Source organism: Hyperolius riggenbachi, chromosome 1 (genome assembly GCF_040937935.1).
Source record: "Hyperolius riggenbachi isolate aHypRig1 chromosome 1, aHypRig1.pri, whole genome shotgun sequence".
NCBI classification, from domain to species: Eukaryota; Metazoa; Chordata; class Amphibia; order Anura; family Hyperoliidae; genus Hyperolius; species Hyperolius riggenbachi.
Window position 1 is genome coordinate 523,811,941 of NC_090646.1, and position 27,978 is coordinate 523,839,918.

A 27,978-nucleotide genomic window follows, 5' to 3' on the forward strand; every position below is an offset into this window, starting at 1 on the left:
TCAAATACATCAAAATCGGCGAGTTTAAACAGAAAAGAGAGGGAGGGAGAGTATTGTAACTAAACTGATTACATCTAAATGGGAAGATGAGATGGGATTTGCATTGCTGCAGATTCCTTTCAAATGTCAACAAACATTTTCGTGCTTGCAGATCTTATTTAGGAAGTGGAAATAATAGATGCTGAGGGCACGCTACAGTTACAGGTCAGCCTGAAAACATTGTTTTACCTTTTCTTATCTTGGAAGGTAGGGTTGGTGTAGATCATTATTTTTATAAAAAAATAGTTTATTCTTTATATTTACATATGCTTAGCTTGAGTACCGCCCGACATAATATGAATCCAGATGCAATAACAGAGAGGTTATTTTACAGCAACTAATCAGATTACACAATTTATACATAAGTGTTTATTGAAATGTTAATAACTAGGCAAATCTATTTCCTTCTTTAGTTCTCATTTACCTTTACTCAAACTTGGCAGGATTCTCAATCCCCATAGGAACTAGTACCCGGTTTGATATAAGTTTTAAGAAATTCATTGTCTAGGTGCCTTAAGCATGTGTAATGGACTGAGATATTTATTACCGTTGCCTAGGAAAAGTATCACACATAACATTTTTACTGAACAGCTCTTGAAAAGTAAATTGAGCCATAAGTCTGTTAGCTCAGATTTATATCTGATTTGAAGACTGAGAAGTACTAGAAGATCTCTGTAAGAATCTATTAATACGTACGTTATATCATGATGTTGGTCTTCCAGGTTCCAACATGTTTTAAACCAATTACAATTGCCCCATGTCTTCTAAGAGTTGTTCCTCTTTAAAGAGACTCTGTAACAACATTTTCAGCCTTATTTCTTCTATCCTATAAGTTCCTATATATGTTCTAATGTGGTCTGTCTTACTGCAGCCTTTCCTAGTCGCACAGTGGCTGTATTATCTCTGTTATATAATCTAAACGTCTTTCCTTTGTCATCTTTGTCGGGCTCAGGCACTCAGGCTGGAATGTGCAGCTCTGCTTGTGATAGGATAGAAGCTATACACACCATCTCCACACCCCCTGCAGGCTCTGTGTTAGTCACAGACTGAGCTCCTCTCCGCCTATCACATGCTGGTTAGAAGCCATGTTTTTTTTTTTTTTAAACACTGCCTAAAACTGGCAATTACAAGCCAAGATTGCAGCAGGGAGGGGCAGAAACAGCACAGAGGGGCCCAGGAGAACATAATGAATAGAATGTTATGCTTTTTATTGTAAGAATTTTAGAGTACAGATTCTCTTTAAGGTCTGTTTATTTATTATTATGTGGATGTGTGGTGTTGAAAAAGAAGCTTGGCATCATAATTCTCTTTTCACTGGAGACATGTTTTGGAGGAACTGCAGTGAAAATAATGTGATGAAAATAAGGGACTAATTTCTACAATTATTATTTATAAAATTATTTAGTCAATGTTTGCCCATTGTAAAGTCTTTCCTCTCTCTGTTTGATATTCTGACATTTATCACATGGCGACATCTTTACTGCTGGTAGGTGATGTCAGTGGAAGGAGATGCCGCTTGCTTTTTTGGCAGTTGGAAACAGCTGTTATTTCCCACAATGCAACAAGGCTCCCACAGTGTGATGTCAGTACCTAGGTGCTGACATCGCACTGTGGGAGGGGTTTCACCATAATATCAGCCATACGGAACCCCCTGATGATCCATTTGAGAAAAGGAAAATATTTCTCATGGGAAAAAGGGTATCCCCTAGTGATTAGTATGAAGTTCAATTCTTGATTACGATTCCTCTTTAACACTGTTTATTATTTGCAGGATGGATGCTGGATGGTCCATGCACCCAGCTTACCAAGGAGAGCCACAACAGAGAAAAAATGAAGATCTAACAGATGAAGAAAAAGAAATTATCAACAGAGTAATAGCGAGGGCTGCCAAGATGGAGGAGATGGAGCAAGAGCGAATTGGGTAGGATTTTCTGTTTCTGATAGTTACTGTTATCTGGAAAAAATTGAAATTTCATTAACTTAGTGGTATACTAATACTGAGTCACAGATGAGAATTATGGCTTCCAGCAGGCTTGCCAATAGGCAGATGCTTCATATGACCAGAAGCAATAAGCTAATGCAGATGGTCAATTAATGTTGCTCGATCTGAGAGAGTTAGAAGTTTGAGTGTCAGTAGGGGGCTAATGTTCCTTGCTTAGCCTCTTGTTCATAATAATGTTTGGAAGGAGTAGGGATTGGATGAGTCAGATATTCCTGGTGAATACCTATCATATAGCATTGCTGTAATAGTTCATTAGCTCCTCCTTGCTTCCCTTTTCATAATAAATATCATGCTGGCTCGGCAGATTCAGGCCATGTGGGCACCGATTTTAGCAGGTGACTAAGAGACAACAGTGCTAAATTTTGTTAAACAGGCACTGATGTGGTGAGTTGGGCACACAATCCACCACTATATATAGGCAAACATATGCTATAGTTAGACTAGCTGATCAGCTAGACTTTTCAAGACTCGGTTGGATATTAGAGGCTGATTGGCTAGTTCTTCTCTATGAGTTTTGGTCGTTCGGGCACCAGGGGGTTAAGCGAGCGGTAGTGTTAGGCATTAAAATTGAGGGCTCGTGCGAAAATTGAGGTCCAGGTATGTCTATAGTAAATTATCGGTAATACTGCATTACTGCTGTATTAATCATCTGCATCACCTGGTGCCCAATTCATCAGGTGGCACTGCAATATGGCAATACTCTGCCATGGCGTGCCAATTTTGCACAGTTTCTTTTTTTTTTTTTTTCTGGATTTGACAAAGCGTAGTTTTTGTCTCCCTGCCATTGAATGTTTGTCCCTGATTTTAATAGATCATGCATTTTTCAATGACAAATGTTTATTTCCATCTAACCGTATGCTGTATTCATGGGATTATCTTGTGGGTTTAGGCATTCAAAAATCAGTTACAAATATATTTCTTTGAATTCTTTATGGTGTAATGTTATTACTGTGGTGTTTGTGTGTCTTACTTTTCTCATCTCTGTATTATGGATGAGCAAATCAGCCCAAATCACATTTCTGAAGTTTTTTGCAAAACTACCAAGTTTTTGTGAATATTTACAAAACTTACTTTGAAGTCTATGGCATGACTTTCGTGGTTAATTACAAAACCTCTATGCATGATTTCATCATCTAATTTGACTACATGTGTCAGGGCCTATTGTTGGAACAAATAATAGTTGTTGTTTTTTCAAAAATTCCTTGTAGTTTGTAAATTTCAATTGTTAATTTTAGGCTGGAGCAGTATCCCATTCAAACAGTTTTTGGCTCTTTGCAAATGATCCATACTTGCTCTCATAACCAAATTTTCTATGTATGTCAGGGTCACTAACCTGTCAAAACATTTTTAGAAAGTTTTTTTAGAAAGTTTTTTAGAAAATATGTTAACATTTTTGCCAGGAAAAAGTTTTATTTTATACATTAAAGGAATACTATCGATACTCAAGTGTTCTAAAATGACAATGTACAAATAATGTCTAAGTCGCTGTGTAAACATTTTCCTACTTTTCATGTTAAATATCAGAGGCAAAAGCTGTAATTTATTGAGGGTAGGATTTAGCTATATTGGGACAAATCAATTGCAGAAGGGGTGTCTGCTTCAATGCACAGCCAGAGTTGCATATCAGACTACAGAAAGCAAATATCAAACATATCAAACTCTGAAAGCAAGAACAGTATGAAAAAGCTGTGACAATTAGTTACATTTCCTCTGCTCTCTTCAGACAGGTCAGTCAGAAACAGAGCTCCCAACAGCTGCAGCTCCTGTGTCCTGTCTCTCTCTGTCACACACAGAGCTACACATAGTTAACTGATCAAGTGTGAGGGGAATTTCCCCTCTCCTCATGGCTCAGTCAGCCGTCAGTTTTGGCATCAGTAAAGTTTGAATGTATTTTGATAACAGTAAACAAAGAAGTTGCTACTAAAATGTATACACCAGTACTTCCCAAACAATTCCTGTATCAATTGAAAAAAATATGTGAATCGATAGTATTCCTTTAAGCAGCATCAGTTAGTATTTGTTTTGATCAGATTAATTTACCTATCCTTTAATCTATAAAATATTTTTTTACCGTGAGCCAATGGATGATATCTTCTAATATTGTGTGACCGTATACATTTTCTTTAACTGAAAAAAAAAACAGACAGCATATTTTTTTTACATACTGTCTGTAGTATCTTCGACAAACATAGAAAATTGGTTATGAAACCTGTTTGAATGGGACACTGTCTCCATTTAAAAATGTGTTTTCCAATCAAAACGTAAAAAATAGCTGCTTACAAAGCAGGCGTGTCAATCAGCAGAATGGCTGGCTCATCATCAAATATCTTTACCACCATCTGGGGCCATTTCACTGAATAAGTATATATTTGGTCTACCTACTGTTGGCCTGTTTTACAAGATTTCATTCTGTAACATTAGTGCTGCTGTATTTAAGCTGCTGCATATGTTTCATAGATGAATACATGCGATCCATCATCATTCATCATTTATACAGTGCCACTTATGTGGTTTACAGCACATTGTAAATTATGTCTGAATATTTTCATTAGTCATGGTGAAGTTTACAGTCATTGCCCCTGTCTCAAACACAGACCTATGCATGCATGTTGATCGGTTTCTTTACATTCCAGTTAACTTACTGTCAAGTGTCTAAATTGTAAAAGGACCAGAGAGTGTGAAACAGAGAGATAATTTTTATACCATAAATTAGGGGTCCCCAAACGTTTTGGGTCCAGGGCAACATACTTAAGACTACAGGGGGGCCGGAGTATACATAAAATTATGTGGAAGTCTTTGTGGGCCAGACAGTGAAGCATACCCTGGTGACAATCTGCGGTCCAATTGGACAGCAGTGTCACCTGATGTGGGATTTGATTGAAAACCAGCGAATTACTGCTTTCTGGCTTCCATGTGGATGGGTGGTGCCAGCACTGCCATTCTATATACGGACAACAGATATTTAAAGATGGAGCTGACCGCATCTGTAAGTAATATATTTTGTGTGTGGGGGCCGGTAAAAAAGCCTCAGGGGGCCACATTCGGCCCACTGGCCTTAGTTTGACACTGCCATACATCCTTACACCTTTCAAGTTGAATTGAACCTGAACTGAAAATAAATTGATGAGATAAACCATTATTTCTATCCTTTTACTCCTAAAAATGACTTTTGTTTAGATATCCTATGGTTTTATTTTATATTTAAACATTTAAAAAGTAGATTTCATGTGTTATTGTCTCCGCTCAGTGGCAGTCAATTCAGTGTCCCAGAGCTCAAATACATGAACTACTGATTATTTTTTTTTGTAATCTGTCTCCTGAACTTAGAAGTTGTTCTCTGCAGGAAAAAGTTTTATGGCTGGAATTCCTTATCAGTGAGGTTTATGATAAAATCCGACACAACAAAAGCTCTCACTTGCATGCCTGTAGTTTAACTCTGTAAGGTACTTAAAGTGTACCAGAGATGAAACACTAGCACTTATTTATACTTACCTGGGGCTTTCTCCAACTCCTCTTCAATTCCTCCGTTCTGGCGCTACGACTCCCGGTAATCCAGTCAGTCGCCTGCTCATGCACGGCTCGGCCTCGCTCCCATCCCCTGGAGCGTTCTGCGCCTGTGCAGTACTACTGCGCAGGCGCAGAATGCTCCAGAGGACGGGTGCGCGAAAAGGGGGTGTGCGGCCACGCAAGCACATAAAGCCACTACTTCCCAGATTACCGGGCGTCATAGCGGCTTAACAGAGGGGCAGAGGAGGTCGGCAAGGGAGGCCATGATGCTCATGGGGCTGGAGGAAGCTGCAGGTAAGTATGAATAAGCGCAAGTGAACCATCTCAGGTTCACATTAAAGAAAAAAAAGAAACACAGCCTAGTTATTTGTGTGCTTTGCACTGTACATACACATGTTTATTGTCACCTTGGGTACACTTTAAAGGACTTACGAGCTGAAGCAACAAAAAAAAGTTAATTACTTTAGCTGAATGTCAGACCTCAGGGCAGACGATCCGTGCCTCCCTTGCTATTTTTAGTCCCTCTATTATGTTAATCCAGCTATCATTAGTGGCCCCGACCCAGGCCAGGGTCGCCTTAGCTCATGACGATTAGAATTGCCGCTTTAAAACTCCTCTGCTGGCGCAGTACTGCGGCTGCACAGGATTACAGCCCTGTGAGCGCACATCGTCGCTCGGTATACTGTGATACGTCATGTGGGCGTCACCACATGACAGCCCACATGCCTGACTGCACTTCGAGCCGGCCGCGCCCCCTCAGCACAGAATACCAGCGCTGAGCGAGGGAGGACATTACCTAGCTAGAGGATTTGTTTACTGCAGATTTGCAGAGTACGTTATGTTATTCAAATCTGCAGTAAACAAATCCTGTAGCTAGGTAACGTCCTCCCTCGTTTAGCGCTGGTATTCTGTGCTGAGGGGGCGCGGCCGGCTCGAAGTGCAGTCAGTCATTTGGGCTGTCATGTGGTGACGCCCACATGACGTATAACAGTATACCGAGCGACGATGTGCGCTCCCAGGGCTGTAATCCTGCGCAGCCGCAGTACTGCGCAGGCAGAGGAGTTTTAAAGCGGTGGTTCTAATCGTCATGAGCTGAGGAGACCCTGGCCCGACTCGGGGCCACTAATGATAGCTGGATTAACATAACGGAGGGTCTAAAAATGGCAAGGGAGACACGGATTGTCTGCCCTGAGGTCTGACATTCAGCTAAGGTAATTAACTTTTTTTTGTTGCTTCAGCTCGTAAGTCCTTTAAGCACCTGTTTTGTGTGATTCTTATCTTTTATTGGGTGAATGGAAGGGGAGCTGGCACCCAGGGTATGTATGTGTTCTACCAGCAGATGGGTTCAATAAAAAACTGGGCAAAGCAGGGATTTCTGCAGTCTTAAACTATATGGAAATTTCTCAAGTTAATGTAATGTGGTAATTTAAAAAAAAAAAAATTGTACTCAATTGGCTCCAATAGTAATTAAATTTGTACTCAAATAGTAATTGAGCGCCTCTGTCAAAATCACAGAGGCGCTCAATACGCTGGCTTGATAATCCTTCGGCACTATACTTGGCCTGAGGAAGTGGGCTCAGACCCACGAAACGCGTTGCCTGTGCTGAATAAATGTTATTGACATATGTGACTGTCGTTATTGAGGTAAGCCACCTCCCCCTTTTTCAATTTTAGTGCTGAGTTTTATACAGCTCTGGGATCCTCTTCTCCCTATTCAACGAGTACGTCTGTGTCTTGTTACCATGGTTGCTCAGATGTAGTTCTGACTGAATGCAAATCAAAATGGAGAGACAGTTTGTAAGAATATTGCTTTACAAGCTTACATTTCATACGCTATTTAGCCTTGTAACTGTCTGTGCTGTGTATTTTCTATTGCAAAGCACCAAGGGAGATGCTGGTGCTGTATACATCCAGCATAATAACAATAATGTTTAAAGGATACCACAACTGACATGTGGCATAATGAGATAGACATGGGTATGTACAGTGCCTAGCACACAAATAACTATGCTGTGTTCCTTTTTTTCTTTCTCTGCCTGAAAGAGGTAAATATCAGGTATGTAAGTGGCTGACTCAGTCCTGACTCAGACAGGAAGTGACTACAGTGTGACCTTCACTGATAAGAAATTCCAACTATAAAACACTTTCCTAGAAGAAAATGGCTTCTGAGAGCAAGAAAGAGATAAAAAAGGGGGAAATTCTTATCAGTGAGGGTCACACTGTAGTCACTTCCTGTCTGAGTCAGGACTGAGTCAGCCACTTACATACCTGATATTTACTTCTTTCAGGCAGAGAAAGAAAAAAAGGAACACAGCATAGTTATTTGTGTGCTAGGCACTGTACATACCCATGTCTATCTCATTATGCCACATGTCAGTTGTGGTATCCTTTAAATGAAAAGGGAAATTGCAATTTTACATTTCTGAGTATGTAATTTTGACTTCAACTTGATGAACATGGGTAAATCTGCTAACAGTGGCTTATCTTATTAATAAAATATGACATGGAACTATCCGTTTCTCCTGATAATTAGAGATGGCAGAACCAGCCTCCTGTCGTACACAGATACAATTGTCCCTCCATACATGCGGACATTACCAGTCGAGTCTGAAAAGCTTTCCTCCTGTGAAATGACCCTCACTCAATCGTATGCTAAATATTCCTGAGCATTGAAATTTAAATTCATTTCAGTCATGAATTTCTTAAGTGATGAATTTAAAAATGAAATGACTATACATGAGCATGTCTCATTGTCTGGAGATGAACCACCCCTGAGGTGATCCTCTTGTCACCTGACTTATACATCAGCTATTTGGAGCATGGCAGCTTTCAGTTACTTCCTAACTAATCTGGACAACTTATTTTTTTTCTTGTTGGAGCAAAATGGTCCATGTATAGCAACGGTTTCAAGGTGGGAAAAACAAAAAAGGATATTATCTAATATTTGCCTATAGTCCTTAACCATTTCAGCCCGCGGGGATTTTTCACCTTATGGACGAGAGGAATTTTCACCTGTCAGCACTACTACCTTTCATTCCCCAATAGCTTTATCAGTACTTTCTTTGGGTGGTAAATTATGCTAAGAATTATTTTAATCTAACTGTATTATAATGGGAATAATAATACAAAAATAAAAAAAATGCATTATTTTTCAGTTTTCAGCCATTACAGTTTTAAAATAATTAATGCTACCATATCTAAAATCCACACATTTTATTTGGCCATTTGTCTTCGTTATTTAAATGTTAAAATTATACCCCTAGTTTAATGTATGGTGACAATATTTTATTTGAAAATAAAGGTGCACTTTTTCAGTTTTACATCCATCACTAATTTTTAGCCCAATATTTATTCATTTTATGTCCTCTTGACATAAATAACCATTTATTTTTATTCCCCAAAGTTAGTAGGTGTGTTATACTATTTGGCCACAAGATGTCCCTACTGAGCAAAAATCCCATTAGCGTACAATGTACGCTAATGGGGATACAATGTATCACTACATTGTAACCAGGGAAGTGACGTAGGCTTCCATCGGAAGCCTCCGATCACAGCAGCGGCGGGGAAGTTATGAATGGAAACATTGTTTCCATTCATAAATTTAACAATCGGGCGGCGGAAACCGGCGGAAATCGCGGCGGGAGATAGCGCGGCGGCTCCATTTACAGAATAAACACTGTTTTTTAACAAAAACAGTGTTTATTCTCGGCGGACATGCTCGGATTGGCACAGGGGACTTTTGTCCCCTGCAGCCAATCCCCTCTGCTAGCACCAGCAGCGCGATCGCGGGCATCTGCCCGCACGATCGCCTGCAGACCACCCAAACTGCAGGGACGTGACTAGCGCGTCCCTGCGGCTCTAGCACTTGCCGCTGCGGACGTGAAGCTCACGTCCGCGTGGCTGAAAAGGTTAAAGGGGAACTGAAGAGAGAGCTATATGGAGGCTGTTATGTTTATTTCCTTTTAATCAATACCAGTTGCCCGGCAGCCCTGCTGGTCTATTTCTCTGCAGTAGTATCTGAATAAAACCAGAAACAAGCATGCAGCTAGTCTTGTCAGATCAGACTTTAAAGTCTGAACCACTGAAACACCTGATCTGCTGAATGCTTGTTCAGGGGCTATGGTTAATAGTATTAGAGGCAGAGGATCAGCAGGGCTGCCAGGTAACTGGTATCGCTTAAAAGGAAATAAACAGGACAGCCTCCATATACCTCTCTTCAGTCCCCCTTTAAAGAGGAACTTCAGCCTAAATAAACATACTGTCATTAAAGGGAACCTTAATTGTAAACAAAAAAATGAGTTTTACTTACCTGGGGCATCTTCCAGCCCCCTGCAGCCATTCTGTGCCCTCGCAGTCACTCATGGCTCCTCTGGTCCCCCGCTGCCAGCTAGTTTCATTTTTGCCGACTGGGAGACAGCTGGCCGCCATGCGTATGTTTTTCCGCATTCCTGCTGGTGCAGGAACATCAACAAGTACATTTTACGCATTACAACCATAACGTAAAAATGTACTTGTTGATGTCTGCAATAGCTTCCTGCACCAGCAGGGATGCGCAAAAACGTACGCTTGGCAGCCGGCCGACTCCCAGTCAGCAAAAACGAAACTAGCTGGCAGCGGGGGACCAGAGGAGCCATGAGTGACTGCGAGGGCACAGGTTGGCTGCAGGGGGCTGGTAGGTAAGTAAAACTCATTTTTTGTTTGCAGTTAAGGTTCCCTTTAAGCTACATTAAGGGAACCTAAACTGAGAGAGATATGGATGTTTCCTTTTAAACCATACCAGTTGACAGGCAGTCCTGCTGATCTCTTTGGCTGCAGTAGTGGCTGAATCGCACACCTGAAGCAAGCATGCAGCTAATCCAGTCTGACTTCAGTCAGAGCACCTGATCTGCATTCTTGTTGAGGGGCTGGTGCTAAAAGTAATAGAGACACAGGTTTAGCAGGAGAGTCTGGCAACTGGTGGTATTTTAAAAGGAAAAATTCATATCCTTCTCAGTTAAGGTTCCCTTTAGTTATGTTAATTAAAATAGATAGGTAATATATTCTCTTACTTACCCTGTTTTAAAAGAACAGGCAAATGTTTGTGATTTCGAGATGGCAGCCATCTTTTTGGTTGAAAGGAGGTGACAGGGAGCATGAGACACAGTTACAACTGTCCTGTGTCCTGATCACTCCTTCCAGTTGCTAAGCAACGAGAACATCATCAGAAATCCCATCATGCTTTGCACAGCATCAGGGGAAAAATGCATGGGCAGTTTTCTTTGATGGGGTGAAGCTTCGCTTCTATGCAGCTAAAAATGAGGCTTTGGTAAGAAAAAAAAGGTTTGATGCTGTGAAACTGTTAAAGAAACACCAAGCCCTTTCAGTGCTGCTGAGTAGATTTTTAGTCTGGAGGTTCACTTTAAAGCCGTTGTATAGTAGTAGTTTTTTTTTTTATTAGAATTACAGCTCACTCTCCCCTCCATCTAGTCATGCAGGTATAGAATAACTTTTTAAGACTGCCTGAATATCTTTATTTTTTTCTTTAAATAGTGTCTATCACTTGATTGCCATTGCAACGCCTGTCATTACAGTGACAAGAGGTTCTTGTTTGTAAAACATGAGTGCTGTCTAAACTCCTCCCCACTGGCTGCATCATCCCTTCTATTGATTCCTATGGGTGAAGGTATAAATTACAGGTCACGTCTTCTTCCCGTGTTCTGAAATGGAGAGGTGGTAGATGGCATCTCAGCAGTGCCTCATCCCCTAGGATGTTTGAAAAACAAAAGCAGAGACCAAGAGCCTAATATAGTGTAGTAACTTTGTAATCAACAACAGTAGTATACTGTAAGCAGTAATAGATATACTCACAAACGGGGGTTACCAAAGAGGTAACTACTCAGACAGCAGGTCTGGAGAATTATGACCTGACCCCACTCAGGTTTAAGAAGTCGCTCTCGGTAGACAGGAAGAAGGTGGGAATAACACCCCTCCATGAAGGGTGGACTAGACTAAATATAGAGGTTTGTACAGCGGAGCCAAAGTAGAGTAAAAACGTCTAAAAACAGTTTAAAAAGGGGGAAGTTGGTGGACTTGCCTCTGTTGAGAAAAAACAGACAAAGATTTGATATTTTTATCACAAAAAAAATTATTTGTAGCTCCAGTTTGCAACGTGTTTCGCTGGCAAGGTCCTGCTTCATCAGACAATTATTGGAGATAAGTAGTAGTAGTCTGAACTGCAGCCGAGCGCCTGTTTGTGACAGATTGGTTTGAAAGAGGGCAAGAAGCAGCAATGGTGGCATCTGCTGCTTCCAACGAAGTCAAGGTATTTTTTGGAAACATTTTGAGTATAGAGATTTTAAGTATAGGGAGGTGGTGGAAATTGGAAATTTATTTTTTTCCCCCCTCAGTAGGATCTTTAAATTAGATTATACTGCCATGTAGCCTAACATGTAGACATTATGTCCTCGTCCCTAATGCCTGGGATGCCAGTGGTTGTCTGAGGAAATTGATCCATCCATGGTTGGGTATTTAATATTCCCCAATTCCAAACACATTTCAATGAAGCTGGAGAGAACATGTTTCTATAACATTCTATATACTGTAATAACTTACTTTACAAACCGGCTCCTGCTATCTAAATAATAGTATGCTCATCTAATAAGCCAAGCATCAGAGTGTGGCAATAGATATAAATGTAATTAAGTGATCAAGAAAAAAAAAGTTGTACTATAAGGCATGGTGGGTGTGTGTGTGGGTATAAGGCATGGTGGGACCCCATTAATTTGTATTGAATGGAGTTGTGCCACTGTTTACAGCACAGTGACTTGCAGTGATGCCGAGCTGTGTGCAGAACTACGCATTGCTAGCTATGTTAACATGACCATGACTATCATAGCATGGTCACAGATATGGGAATTTAATATATAGGAATTATGAGGCTTACATATCCACAACAACATACCAATTAATATGTTTGTTGGGTACAAATCTCTGTGGTGTGTTGCAGTGCAACCTTATGGGGGCATCTTAATGCAGAAAGTAACACTGCGATAGTAAGTTTATGCAACGTTCAGAGAGCATGCAGTACATTACTGTATAACTCTTGAATTGGCAGAGGCAGTGAAGCATACTTTTCATTGACTGTATGCTTCATTGCATGCAACATTTGATGTGAATTTTTCATCCTGTTGTGTCTCTGTTTTTGCATGGAATGCACTGTGAGCGTAGTCTTACTCTCTGGCTTGTACAATTAATTTCCTTATGTGGGGCTGCTATTAATAGAATCAGTAAATGCTGAATGTGTCTAGTATGGATAATAATTATTTTTTGTACTTATTAAATATACTATGGATGACTCCTTCCCTACCTGACATCAATATAGTTACTACACTTATCACATTTGATTTACTAATTTACTTTGTACAGAATTGTGACAATACAATTGAGATGCAACTTCAGCTAGGGTTTCAAAAGCAAGAGTTGCTTTCCCCTAAACTAACTACATACCGTGGTTATCTCTGTTTATCTCTGATTTACCAACAGAGTTTAAAACCGAGTCCTGTAAGCCCTTGCATAGCGTTGGATCAATAACGCGCCGGTTTTGCAGGCTGTTTGATACGATCAATCAGCTGACACCGTGTGTCACAAACATTCATTTTCAGTAACAAGCTTATCCCGTATGTAGTCACCTTTAGAACTGCAGGCATTTATCGAATTACTAGGCCTGTCTACGACAAATATAATGAGGATTTTAGCGTGCTGATACCATCACATCATTTGTCACAGAAAACAAAGGGTTGTCATAGGAAGGCTTGTCGTGACATTCCTGGTTCTTGCGATACGGATTGATCTTGGATGCTGTCAGATCTGCATATAAACATGCCGTCAATACCTGGGCTGTCACGCATTCCTATACCTCCAAATCAATGTACATCTTAGCAGCCTTATCTGTGAAGACATTACAGTCAGAAATAGGTTCCTGTGTGCTCAGGCCTGACCATTGAACTCTACTGCTGTATTTTCATATGACAAATGAAAATAAATTGAGATTGTAAATTGACTTTATTGGTACAAGCGCAGAATAAGAAACTTGTCTTGGGGCTATGAAATCTGCCATGGCTCATAGATAAGCTCTTTGTTTGAGCTCTGTGGCTATCTCCCACTCTGCAAGTACAAATGCAGAATTTAACCTTTCATATTGGAGATGGACTGTGTGGGCATGATTGTGAAGGCAGTTGTTATTCCTTATCTCTTTGACAAGCAGAGTAAATTGGAATTATACGGCTGCAGTTGCTTTCCAGTCATATAGACAGATGCAATTATTCCAAGACAATGAGAAGCTGAAAATATGTTCTAAAATTAGCTTGGGTCAGTTTTAATCTCTTGCTTTTTTTTTTTTTTTTTTTTTTACAAAGTCTGTAGAATTTCACAATTTGGATAGCACTAAATTTGCAAGTGTGTTCCGATAAATATAGTTTTGCATTTCATTGTTTCTACTGTGATAACCGAAGTTGCCAATTTCCAAACCAGCCAATGGAAAGTAATAATTTTATGGAAGAGCCCTAGTTGAGCCTATGGTCTCACATGCATACTTGGTCTGATTTACCCCTTGGCTGCAAAATGACAAAATAATTTTCACATTTGGGTCATAGGAGACCACAAGGAGAGCATAACACAGTGAGCTTTTGATTGCAGTTGTTTTACTCAAAACCTGCTGCCAGCTCTTGTACTGTGCATGTCTGCAATCACATCTGTTCCTTTACTAGCTATTCAACAGCTCTTAAATCTTGTATGTACGCACACATGCATGCATGTATGTATGTAGGTATGTTTTTTTTTTTTATATATATGTATGTGTGACCCAGTTGAGGGCACTCATTCTTAGTATCCAGGAAATAACCCGGAGCGAAACAAACAAGTAAATTGGGAGTGATGCATGCCTGATAAATTGAACACCCCTAAGAGGGCTATTTGGGCAGTGGAGGAGCTGGAGTTCAGCTATTATTAATTAATACATTTTGGCCAGCAGCAGGGAATGCATTGATGACTGTGGTCGAAATTTTGCTGCTGTATACCTGAACTCTGCTATGGATAGTGGTGATGCTGCAGCAATGGGCGTTTGGCTATAGTATGTATCTTTCAGCTCCAGCAGTTTGTGCACAGGGTTCCGGTAACAGGTGCTAGGCTATAGTATGGCCAAGCTCCGGGAGGGTAGTTTTGGCGCTGGAAATAGCGATAAGGAGGTAAGTTTTAGGCCTGGATAGAGGTGAGGATAGGATATGATTGATAAAATATCAGTGACATTACTGATATTCTACTATTGGCAACATCTTGCACCCATTTTAAATTGTGGTGCTTTTAAATGTATGCCCAGTACCGTAATACATACTGTATAACGTATTCTTACATTAATCCTGATGTCAAAATATTCAAACTTATTCACCTACCACCAGGGCACCCGTCGGTGAACAAACTCACCAAATAAAGTGTAACTCCTGCTAGATGGGTTATAGTGCGCTGTATCCTTAGACTCCTCCGTGCATCAGGGTCCAGGTATCCCAGCCAGTCCTCAGCAATACAGGCAGCAGCACAAGTGTACCTCAGTTTAGAGTGAAAAACACCCTCATAGCATTATACCGTTCAAAAAGTTAAAAGCTTTATTCTAAAATTGCACTCACATGCTCCCTGAAGTATAAACGTGCTTAGTTTTTTTTTTGTACGGGCTCTCCCCTGGATTCTTTGGATAAAGCGCACTATAACCCATCTAGCAGGGGTTACACCATATTTGGTGAGTTTGTTCCCCTCCCCCGGATTCTTTGGATAAAGCGCACTATAACCCATCTAGCAGGGGTTACACCATATTTGCTGAGTTTGTTCCCCTCCCCCGGAGTCTATGGATAAAGCGCACTATAACCCATCTAGCAGGGGTTACACCATATTTGGTGAGTTTGTTCCCCTCCCCTGGAGTCTATGGATAAAGCGCACTATAACCCATCTAGCAGGGGTTACACCATATTTGCTGAGTTTGTTCCCCTCCCCCGGAGTCTATGGATAAAGCGCACTATAACCCATCTAGCAGGGGTTACACCATATTTGGTGAGTTTGTTCCCCGACGGGTGACCTGGTGGTGGGTGAATATCCCAGAAGTGATAGTGAATTGCCTTATTGGAAGATAACACCTGATTGTTTTACTGGGGTTTTATGTGTTATTGATGTGCGCTTAAAGGAATACGATCGATACCCAATTGTTCTAAAATGACAGTGTGCAAATAATGTCTAAGTAGCTGTGTAAACATTTTCCTACTTTTCATGTTAAATATCAGAGGCAAAATCTGTAATTTATTGAGGGTAGGATTTAGCTATATTGGGACAAATCAATTGCAAAGGGGGTGTCTGCTTCAATGCACAGCCAGAGTTGCATATCAGACTACAGAAAGCAAATATCAAACTCTGGAAGCAAAAACAGTATGAAAAGCTGTGACAATTAGTTACATTTCCTCTGCTCTCTTCAGACACTTCAGTCAGAAACACAGGACACAGAAGCTGCAGCTGTTGGGAGCTCTCTTCTCTGTCACACACAGAGCTACACAATAGAGTTCACTGATCAAGTGTGAGGGGAATTTCCCCTCTCCTCATGGCTCAGTCAGCCGTCTGTTTTGGCGTCAGTAAAGTTTGAATGTATTTTGCTAACAGTAAACAAAGAAGTTGCTACTAAAATGTATACACCAGTACTTAGCAGCACTTCCCAAACAATTCCTGTGTCAATTGAAAAAAACATGTGAATCGATAGTATTCCTTTAACCAACTGCATAAGATTGTCCTGGTTTCTGAGGGAAAAGTGGGTACCTTGGTTTATATACGGGTTGGCTTATATACGGTATTAATAACAGAAGTGAAAAAAAAAATGCTCAGTGATAGTTTGCTTTAAAGCATATGAAATTTACAGCTTTCAAAACCATACAGCTGTCTCAATTTTCGTTCACATGATGTAGAATTCGTTGTGAAGTTAAATAACTGTCTGATGGAAATTGCCATTGTGTGAATTACAAGCTGCATGATAGCAGTTTGAGTGTTCCAAGACAATCGCCACACTCGCAGGGTAGTTGAACAGGTGCATCATTACTTTTATACTAGAACGCAGCTTTCAAATGAGACAATGGCAGCCTCAATCACACAGATACTTAGCTTTATGACAGATTCCCTTTAATAACATAATACAAGTTAGTGTCACATTGGCATTCTATTGTGTCAGTGAAAGAGCGAAAGAATGATTTGTATATCTTAAATGATGCCTGCTGGTGTATTCGTTTTGCCTCAGTAAATTCAGATTTTGACTTTGGTATCTAAAATTTGTCAATTGCAGCTGAACGTCTTCCTCCAAGATGCTGTATTGGTAAAGTGTCTAGGAGAAAATGTTTGTGTGGATATAGAAATGGTTAAAGGACAGAAGGCAAAGAGTGGTGGTAAACGCGTACATTTGAAATAGCCGCTTATTGAATTGGGCGCGATTATCGTGCTTTTTATATAGCGGCTATATGTATATATGTTGTTACAATTATTTAGCGGTTATGTATTACAATGAACGGCTGTTTGTGTTTGCAATAATGTGTTTCCAAAGTACATTTCCAATAGCAGCCGATGTATTCTTGCACTTACTATCATGTGTGCAGCGGTTCTGCAGCCGAATTAAAATAATCAACTGAGTGTTGCTTTATTGCTTCTTAAAGTAATAAGTTAGTTTATTAAAAAACAGTGCGTCTTAAAAAAGTGTTTTATATACGGTAAGAGTGGACAGCCGTTTATTTTGTCTATAGCCGAATTATAATGGGCAAATAATTTTATTTGCAAATTTTGACTGGCTACTTTCCAAATCAGATCATGTCCATCATCTGAGTTCCCCTAGTAACGCTAATCAGGTTAAAACCCTATCTGTGTCGGCAGTCCTCTGCTGGAATGCTGGACTATAAATATAAACACTAAATAGGTAGATCAGACTAGCAGCACCTGTAAAATAATGGCACCCCTCTGCGGCTTTCCGCTGTCCTTCCCGCACACTGTACCTATCTTTCCCTAGCACCCTGGAGCACCCTGATGCATGCTATGGGTGCTCCAGGGTGCAAGTGTAGGTGGGGGAGATAGGTACAGTGTGCAGGAAGGACAGCGGAAAGCCGAGGAGGGAGAGGAGATAGATGCAGCTCTGCTATACTGAGTATAGCAGAGCCAAAAGCATCTTTGAATTTTGGCTCAAAAGCTCCTCATTGGTCTATTAACAGACCAATGGGGATCAGAAGGATCCCCATTAGTCTGTTAATAGACCAATGGGGAGTCTTTGAACCAAAATTCAAAGATGCTTTTGGCTCTGCTATACTCAGTATAGCTAGAGTGGCGAGGGGACCAGCGGATGCGCAGGTCGTCCTCTGCCCCAGATGTAGGGGCTTACTGGAGGAATGCAGCACCTAAGTAAAATGGGCTCACTTGAGCTGATAACTCATGCTGTAGTGGAGCTAACTGAGGGAGAAAGCAGTTGCCAAAAGGTGTGTGGAGCCAAAATGTAACTCTACAGCTTATTCCAGAGGACCCCAAAAATGCAGTTTTCCTCCCCTCTATCCCAGCGCCTAATACATCCGCAATTGAGTGTTCCGAGGGTGAGCAAATGGAGTCAGCAGCAGCTGTACAGAGAGCCGCAAAGCAAAAGAGCCAGCAGGGCAGATTACTGCCCATAAGGTAGCAGTGAGCAGAGGCTGCTTGTGCCCACACCTGTTCATAGGATTTCCGTTCAGGGGAGCAGTAATATGGGCACCTACATTTAATAGGAGGCATCTGTTCATTCGGGGTAAGGTATATCCGATAGTGAAATATTGGTAATGTTCAATTTAGATGCACTAGGGCAGTTCAGCTCTCACTTCAGGGAAAAATATGCTGTTGAGAGACACATTTAGCTGATACAAACCAACGCTATACAAATGTAGATGATGGAGTAATTAACTGTAACAGTACTGTAGCCATAGTTTACTTAAAGTACATTTTGATAATGTATTCAATACAGGAATGTCAATAACATATGCAAGCAGAGAAACCTGAAGTACGGAAGGCAGGGCTGCTGCTATAGCAGGTGTATATTGATTCTGATCCAGCTAATACGTGTTGTGTATGTATACCTGTTACTATATATAATGTATCTTTGTGGAGTAAACAGTCAACTTTAGCATATAAACCACTACAATTTAGTAATTCATTCAGTTGCACAATTCATTGGCATTGGATAAGCTTTGATTGCAAATGCTTGGCAGCAAGGTGAACGGATTGTTGATGCACCCAAATCAACTACTGCACGTCACATAACTGTGTGTCTAAACACTACAAGATGGGTATGGAAAGCAAAAATTTCTGCAGAGAGCAGCAGAGGCTATAAGCTGGTAGGCAGCTGGGCAGAGTTACAGTGGCTACAACCTGGAAAGCAACTGCTGCACAAAGCCACAGCAGCTATGTGAGCTGTGGCCACTCATAGCCACACTTACTCCTGTGCCTTACACACTGTGTGCAGGCTGTACATACAGTAGACTACTGCAGCTGTGACCCGCTCATAGCCACACTTACTCCTGTGCCTTACACACTGTGTGCAGGCTGTACATACAGTAGACTACTGCAGCTGTGACCCGCTCATAGCCACACTTATTCCAGTGCCCTACACACTGTGCACAAATAACATGCTATTTAGCTGTAGCCGATTTCTCTGAGCTTCAAACAGTCGTGACACTTTGAGCAGCCCCATCAGTAGTAATATATTCTCTCTCTCCGTCTCCCTCTCCCTTTCTCCGTCTCTCTCTCTTCCTCCCCCCCCCTCTCTCTCTTTCCCTTTCTCCGTGTCTCTCTCTCTCTCTCTATCTCCCTCTCTCTCTCTATCTCCCTCTCTCTCTCTCTCTCTTCCTCTCTCCCCCTCTCTCTCTCTCTCTCTCCCTCCCTCTCTCCCTCTCTCTCTCCCTCCATCCCCCTCTATCTCCCTCCCTCTCCAATTTTCAGAGGATCATTACAGTGATAAGGTATTACTAAAACCAGGATCGTATCCATTACAGCAATGAGTGCAGTGAAAAGTGGAGCACAGTGACGCCTATAAAGTTCATATAAAACGCTATTTATCGTGTATAGGTTCAAAACTGATGATCATGATTATTTTTTACTGCTTTTTGAAAAAAACGTCTAAATATATTTATGATTACATCTGAGAAGATTGTGGTGTCTCTATATGTCACTTATGTATGAAATAAAATAGATATAAAACACTAGCTGATATTGTGTACTGTAAAATTATGTTATATGGGACACTCCTGACATTTTAGCCAATAAAAATGCAGTATGCACTATTTTTTTAATTGTATATTTATATACAGTTCTGTATTAGTTTAGTCAGTGCTTTGCAAAGTCTGTGCTGCATTTCTATAGGCTGTGCTAAAATGTCACGAGTGTCTCCCACATAACTCTGCAGCTGCACTATGAATTGTGAAGTGCTGATAGAAAAGGCAGTGCAGAATTGGGAGAAAACCAGGTAGGAGAGGGACTGAGCAGTGTATAGAGGAAGGATGCAGTGCATATGTAATGATCGCTGCTGCAGCAGCTATTACTGGAAGTAGTAGTGCTGCAGCTCAGGCAGTTCTGATCTATTTCCATGCAAGCTGCATAGATTTGTCTGTCTTTCCCTGCTGTCAGCTTGTGACTGATTATCATTCACCTGTGTGGGAATCTGCATGTCTGCTCCCATTGGATGACCTCAGTATAAAGATCTGCTTCCTGCAGGGTTTCCTTGGGTTTTCATAGCTTCAGCTTAAAGCGGAATATAACCCTGCATTTCAACTTTGCTCTAAAACATTATTTACAGTATATTATATGCAACCAGCATTTTTTTTTTTACTAGACCAGCATTGGAAGGGTTACACAGGGCTTTAAAGTCCCTTGAGATTTCTGTAGACGCATCCGAACCTGCAATTAGATACATTTTGTTTACATACATGTATCTAATTCTTGAATGTGACTCATCTCTCTCACTGAAAAGGAGCTTGGAGGACTGCCAAAGAGTGTGTAACTGTTTATCAATAAATACATCTAACTAAATACAATGTAACAATCTGACTTCTGCAGTTCTCTCCACGGAACTTGAAACGTCTGTGTTTAACCCTTCCAATGCTGGTCTAGTAAAAAAAAAATGCTGGTTGCATATAATATGCTGTAAATAATGTTTTAGAGCAAAGTTGAAATGCAGGGTTATATTCCGCTTTAAGCCTGCCTTGCTGTCGCTTTAGCCCCGATCGTGTTTCTTGTTATAAAGATACTTTGCTGGTCTTTGCATCATATATTGGTTCATTGCCAATATATATGCATACCAGCACGTTTATTATTTTCCTTGTATTTGTGTTACGTTGATACACCAGTGTCGCTGATGTATACGTACACGAACTGTTTATATCCTGTGTGCAGTTAGTCAGCTTTCCAGCACGTTTTGGTAAGTTGCGCGTACCGTGACCACCCGTGCTGAGGTAGTTACCCTGCTCCTGGTTCTGTTTGTGGATTGCGTTCATCTCTGCGAAGAGATAACGAATCCTTCTGAATCCTGTTCTGTTACTGTTTGTGGATTGCGTTCATCTCTGCGAAGAGATAACGAATCCTTCTGAATCCTGTTCTGTTACCGTTTGTGGATTGCGTTCATCTCTGCGAAGAGATAGCGAATCCTTCTGAGTCCTGTTCCCTGTATTACTCCATCCCTAGTCAGCGTTCCTGTTTATGTCATATATCGGTTCATTGCCGATATATACATATGTTAGTCAGACGTTACAAATAGTTTCATTGATAGCTGTAATTGTAATACGCTAGGAAAACATACTTATTGTATATTTATCTGTGTTACGTTCATCTATCTTAATCCTGCTATTTTCTGACTGTCCTGTCCTGTCTTTGTGAGGCACGCCATCGCCGCATCGCATTGGCTGCCTCATTCCAGTCTGTCTGGTTTTGGACGCTTGCTGTCGCTAAGTAGCCGCTAGCTAGCAAGCGTTCATTCTGTCTACCTGTCCTGATCTCCTCAGTTCTGGTTTGTGCGCTCAGCGCTACTTTGCGCTGAGACGTTATAACGAAAGCATTGTTTGTGGCTGTCAGATCTGCACCGGCTCTGTGCGCCACAATCTCCTATTGGAGTCAGTCCTCCCCTCCACTATACTAGGGATAGCCTGTTTCCTGGTGCTAGTGTGTGTACCTCCTCCACGCCAGCTCATGCATTGCATGCTGACTGTGGAGAATACACCACCAAGCCTAACATTATGAAAACCCCATTACCAATCCCCATTGTGGGGGGGATTCCCAGAAAGTATGACACTGTTAATTATGGTTCCTGTTCCTTTAAAAAATTTGAAGAACTTAGCTCTGAAACAGAAAATGAGTTTTTCTCTGAATGTGCCAGGTTCCTGACCAATCCTGATCTCCAAGCGACTCCTGTTTCAACCTGGGCACTCCAACTAAGTTATATTTTGTTTAAAGGGGAATTATTCCAGTGGGCATTTGATGTTCTCAATCATTCCGATTTGAAAGATAGACCGCTGGAATTTCTAGCGTTTGTGATCCATAACTGGTTGCGCATAGGTCCATTGCCTTTTCCTCTTAATGAACTCCTGGCAGCAGGCCAATCAGCTGCTCCTTCAATTGCTTGCAAGAATGAGCAGCAAGCAGAAAGTGTTACCCTGCAGCTTTGAATAAATCACCAAAAACCGCAAGGTCAAAGGCAAAACGCAAACGTTCTAAGAAACGTGTCCAATCTGCAGAATCGTTATCCTTAGCGACTGAGACCTATAATGAGATTCTGCCATTAACAGATAATGAAATGCAATTGTCTTTCAGGGGAGTTAAATGGACTTATGAAACTACTAATGAACTTTCCTCCCTGGCTAGGGAAAATAAAGATTTTTGTTTAAAAGAATTATCTGAGTATGATTATGAGGAGATATTACAGAGTATTGAACAAATCAACTTATTTGTGAACCAAGGGAAGTTTGCATACACTACAGTTCAACACTTGCTACAGGTATTGGAGATTCTTAAGAATAAGGAATCTGCCAATCACCTGCTAATTAACCCTATACATGTGCCTGCCACAATCATATCTGCAGACTGTGATCAGCCTAAATGTTTCGCTGTTAAGTATGCATGGGATCCTCCATTCGAGAGGGGAGAGATGGAAGCCCTGGTCTGTGAATGGAAGAATGATTCAAGTTCATTTTGTCAATTTTACAGTGCAAAAAGTGAAATGGTATTGAACGCATGCATTAAGTCAGCCTATAACCTAATAGAGGCTGGTGTGTGTAGGTATGACTGTGTGGCTCCCTTGATTGATGTGTGGGAACTGATTTTGGATGATTTTTATGTGACTCCGAATTCGCAAAATTGGCGTTCTGACCCGCCTGCTTCAGCACCTTTGGCTGATTCAGCAGGTGATTCGGAGCTCTTTTTGTGTGAAATTGAAGTTCCTGCAATTCCACCCTGTACCATGGATAACTCAGTGTTACTTCCCAGTAAAACAGAAGCCACTGATACATTCTTAACCTTGCCCTGCGCAAATTTCTCAGCAGAGAATCCAGAGGTCCTGCTGACTTCCGAGTCCAGCCTAGCCAGTACTCATGACTCTTTGTTCAGTGAAACAGACACCAGAAAAATCTTGCCTGTCTCTGCAAATACTTCTGCAGAAATTACCTATGTTAATAAAGTTCAACTCCTGTCTGATCCAGCAGATGCCAATAGATGCACTACATCAGTTTCCGAGTCCCAGCAATCCTGTCTAGACACCTCAGAACCCCAGCATCTGAATTTTCCAATTTTACAAATGAATGGTGATTCAGATGCGCAAACATTGTGTCTTGATCTTCCTGTTTCTACACCTCGCTCTAGTTTCGTGAATAGCTCAGAGCATCTGCTCTGTGAACCTGAAATCGCAGAATTATTACCTTGTTCAGAAAATGTTCCAATAAATTTGCCCTGTACCATGAATTGTGCAGTAGATCTCTCCAATGAAACTCAGGTCACAGAATCATTATGCTGTCCAGCAGGTGCTTCCATGGTTTTGCCCTGCAATATGGACTGTTCAGTGATCCTGTCCAGTGAAGCTGTGGTCGCAGAGTCTTATGCTTCACCCAGTACTTTGGATATTTCAAACCCTCTAGCAGAAGGGTCTGAGGCACTGCTTACCTCAGTTGGTGTTGCAGTAATATTCACTTGTCTAGCAGCTGTTTTGGAATTACAGTCTGCTCTAATAAAACTTGATGAATTTCTGCCCAGCAAACCAGAAGCCATTGAAATATTGTCCTCATCAGCAAGTGTGTTAGATACCTTGCCCTGTACACAGTCTGATTTAACCAATGTTGAGTCCCTCTCCAGTGTTGTAACAGCCGAGGAACTCCAGCCCTGTCCTCTGAATGTTTCAGAAGTCTTGCCCTGTAACATGGATAATTCTGATTCTCTGGTCAAAATAATAGAAATCTCAGAATTTCAGTCCGGTCTGATGAGTGTTCCTGAAACCCAGCCCTGTATCCTGAAAGATTCTGGTTCTCTGGCCGCTGTGGCAGAGGTTCCAGAGTCCCCTTCCTGTCCAGGGAATTCCTCAGTTTTGCCTAGTCCAGTGGGGGCTGCTGCAATACTGACTTGTTCTGCAGCGCCTCATGAGCTCCAATCCAGTGTATTAAATGAGTCTCTGTCCAGTCCAGAGGTAGTTGTGGAGTCCCTATCTGGTTCAGTGCATACATCAGAAGATTTGTCCTGTCTTGTTAGTGCCCCTGAATCTGATTTGTTACTGACTTTGCTGGAATCAGCGACATCTAAGTCTGATCCAGCATTCTCGTGTAAAAGTCCAGTAGTTGCGAAGTTTAGTCATGATGATTTTTTTTTGGCCAGTCCTGGTTTTGGTCCTGTCTTGGCTGACCCTGAGGCTCACAGTTCCTTGACATGCCCAGAGGTTTCTCTTGTGCCGGTGTGCCCAGATGTTCTTTGTGTGCCAGAATGCCCAAGTGTGTCTAAGGTGTTAGCGTGCTCTGATGCTTCCTTAGTGGGAACACGTTCTGATGTTGCCAGTCTGCCTGCATGCCCAGAGATGGTTCTGGTCCCTGAAAGCCCTGATATTGATGTTTGTCCTTGTGGCCCTGACTCGGGAATTGCCCTAGGTTCCATAGGGGTTCTTGATAGTTCTCCATGTGAGCCTAAGGGGCATTCTGACCTATGGGGATCTCTTTGGAGCTTCAAGGTGTTCTGGGAGGTCTCTGAGAAAACTTGTCCTGGTGCCTTGGACTGGTTCAACAGTGGGTTTTGTCTTGGTAAAGACAGTACCGGTGGGCATTGCAAAGGCTTTGGCGTTTCTGAACGGTTCCTGGAAGGCGGTGGGTATCGCTCAGGGAATTTCGGAGGGCTTTCTTCTGGAAATCATGGTTCTGATGGGTGTCACACTGGGGCTTGTAGTACTGATGGGCATGGTTCTGTAGGTTCTGGTTCTGATGGGTCCAGTCTTGTGGGGACTGATTCTGGAATTCGGTCTTGCCGGGCTGTCCCGGTCATCATGAATTATCAGTCAGACTGTTTTGTTGGGAATTTCAGTTTTGAAAAGCGTCTGGAATCCGCTTTTGAAGGCGGGGGTACAATGTTAGGCTTGGTGGTGTATTCTCCACAGTCAGCATGCAACGCATGAGCTGGCGTGGAGGAGGTACACACACTAGCACCAGGAAACAGGCTATCCCTAGTATAGTGGAGGGGAGGACTGACTCCAATAGGAGATTGTGGCGCACAGAGCCGGTGCAGATCTGACAGCCACAAACAATGCTTTCGTTATAACGTCTCAGCGCAAAGTAGCGCTGAGCGCACAAACCAGAACTGAGGAGATCAGGACAGGTAGACAGAATGAACGCTTGCTAGCTAGCGGCTACTTAGCGACAGCAAGCGTCCAAAACCAGACAGACTGGAATGAGGCAGCCAATGCGATGCGGCGATGGCGTGCCTCACAAAGACAGGACAGGACAGTCAGAAAATAGCAGGATTAAGATAGATGAACGTAACACAGATAAATATACAATAAGTATGTTTTCCTAGTGTATTACAATTACAGCTATCAATGAAACTATTTGTAACGTCTGACTAACATATGTATATATCGGCAATGAACCGATATATGACATAAACAGGAACGCTGACTAGGGATGGAGTAATACAGGGAACAGGACTCAGAAGGATTCGCTATCTCTTCGCAGAGATGAACGCAATCCACAAACGGTAACAGAACAGGATTCAGAAGGATTCGTTATCTCTTCGCAGAGATGAACGCAATCCACAAACAGTAACAGAACAGGATTCAGAAGGATTCGTTATCTCTTCGCAGAGATGAACGCAATCCACAAACAGAACCAGGAGCAGGGTAACTACCTCAGCACGGGTGGTCACGGTACGCGCAACCTACCAAAACGTGCTGGAAAGCTGACTAACTGCACACAGGATATAAACAGTTCGTGTACGTATACATCAGCGACACTGGTGTATCAACGTAACACAAATACAAGGAAAATAATAAACGTGCTGGTATGCATATATATTGGCAATGAACCAATATATGATGCAAAGACCAGCAAAGTATCTTTATAACAAGAAACACGATCGGGGCTAAAGCGACAGCAAGGCAGGCTTAAGCTGAAGCTATGAAAACCCAAGGAAACCCTGCAGGAAGCAGATCTTTATACTGAGGTCATCCAATGGGAGCAGACATGCAGATTCCCACACAGGTGAATGATAATCAGTCACAAGCTGACAGCAGGGAAAGACAGACAAATCTATGCAGCTTGCATGGAAATAGATCAGAACTGCCTGAGCTGCAGCACTACTACTTCCAGTAATAGCTGCTGCAGCAGCGATCATTACAGCATAACTTCCTAAACCGTTATTTATTGTAAGGGCCAAGCTGTCCAGACGTCAAATCAGCATAGCGCAGTCATGTGCCATTGTTGGAGCATGATGTGCAGGACTTATACAGCGGGAGCAGAGGGGATTATTTAACTGCAGAGGTGGCATACAAAGCAGGGGTTTAGATATCGGCATAGACGCTGGCTGGCTGGGTAACTAATCGGGGAATGTCTATAGTGCTGGCAGAAGAAGCAGGGTTTAAATATTGGCATAGTGCAGAGCAGCCGTGTGCCATAGTTTAAAACTTCAAGCCGCTATTACAGCACTTACTATTCATTTGGCCGAAGTGTATTGTAAATTGTTACTTTTAGGTAATGACACATAGCGGAAGCTGGCTGGCAGTGCTTTGTAAAAAGTTTCAGCGGTATCATAAATAGCCGATTGCAGGCATAGCCGTGACCTGCGCCCATATCATGCAGTCTGCGCCATGAACAACTAATGTAGCCGATAAATACATTGTCTGAATAGCCGCGCCCAAATTAACTTGCGCTGCTATTAGCGTGTTCGGTGGTAAACTGATACTCTAGATGAGAAGTTGTTAGAATTATCAACACGAAGCAGGATAGTAACATATTACAATAGGCTTTTGACAACATGGCCATACGGGCAGGCATATGGCAGATTCAATTTAATGTTAATAAATGTGAAGTCATGCACCTTGGATGTACCAATGGTAGAGTATGATATAGAATAAATGACATACCACTTGGTAACATCAGACCTGGAGAAGGACTTGGGAATACTGATTGATAAGTTAAGTAACCATATACAATGCCAAGCAGAGGGGGCTAAAGCAAATACAGTTTTGGGATGCATAAAACAGTAAATTCAATTTCATAAATCACTTTGTGAGGCCACTTTTGGAATATGGGATTCAGTTTTGGGCAACACACTATAGAAAGGACATTGACCTTCTAGAACAAGTAAAAAGACAGGCAACTAAACTAATCAAAGGGATGGTAGATCTCAATTACCAAATAAGGTTGGACAAACTGGTCTTATTAATCTTAGAAAAAAGATGACTGAGAGATTACCTGATTAACATGTATAAATATACCAGAGGGCAATACAAAACTTGGAAGATTATTTTTTTTGTCCCTAGGCTTGTAAAAATGATAAGGGGACATGATCTACTTATGGAAGAAAAGGTTTTTGCTTTAGAAACGGGTTCTTTACAGTAAAATTAGAATATGGAATATTTTAGCACAGGAAGTAGTTAAGGGAAATAAAGGGAGAGGGGACACCAAGAGCCCAATAGTGTGATATTGTATAGATGATAATTAATAATGAGTAATATAACAATTTAATACTCACAAACCAGGGTTACCATTAGGCAACCACTGTGAAGGCAGGTGGGGAGATTAACCTGACCCCACTCAGGATTAAAAGTCGCTCTCTGTAGATGGGAAGAAGATGGGTACAACCCTCCACCAAGGGTGGACTTAGCAATATGTAGAAGCTTTCCAGAGGCGCCAATAGAATAAAAG

General features: G+C 41.6%; 1 protein-coding gene across 3 annotated transcripts in view; it reads left to right on the forward strand.

The window, feature by feature from the left end:
* The window catches only part of RPH3A (rabphilin 3A), a 521,629-nt gene that overhangs the window by 337,806 nt on the left and 155,845 nt on the right, over positions 1-27,978 (forward strand). For all 3 annotated transcript variants that reach the window (XM_068245917.1, XM_068245908.1, XM_068245925.1), the window contains one exon: positions 1,811-1,960. In XM_068245917.1, the coding sequence (XP_068102018.1) occupies positions 1,811-1,960 (150 nt within the window). The remainder of the gene's footprint in view (positions 1-1,810; positions 1,961-27,978) is intronic.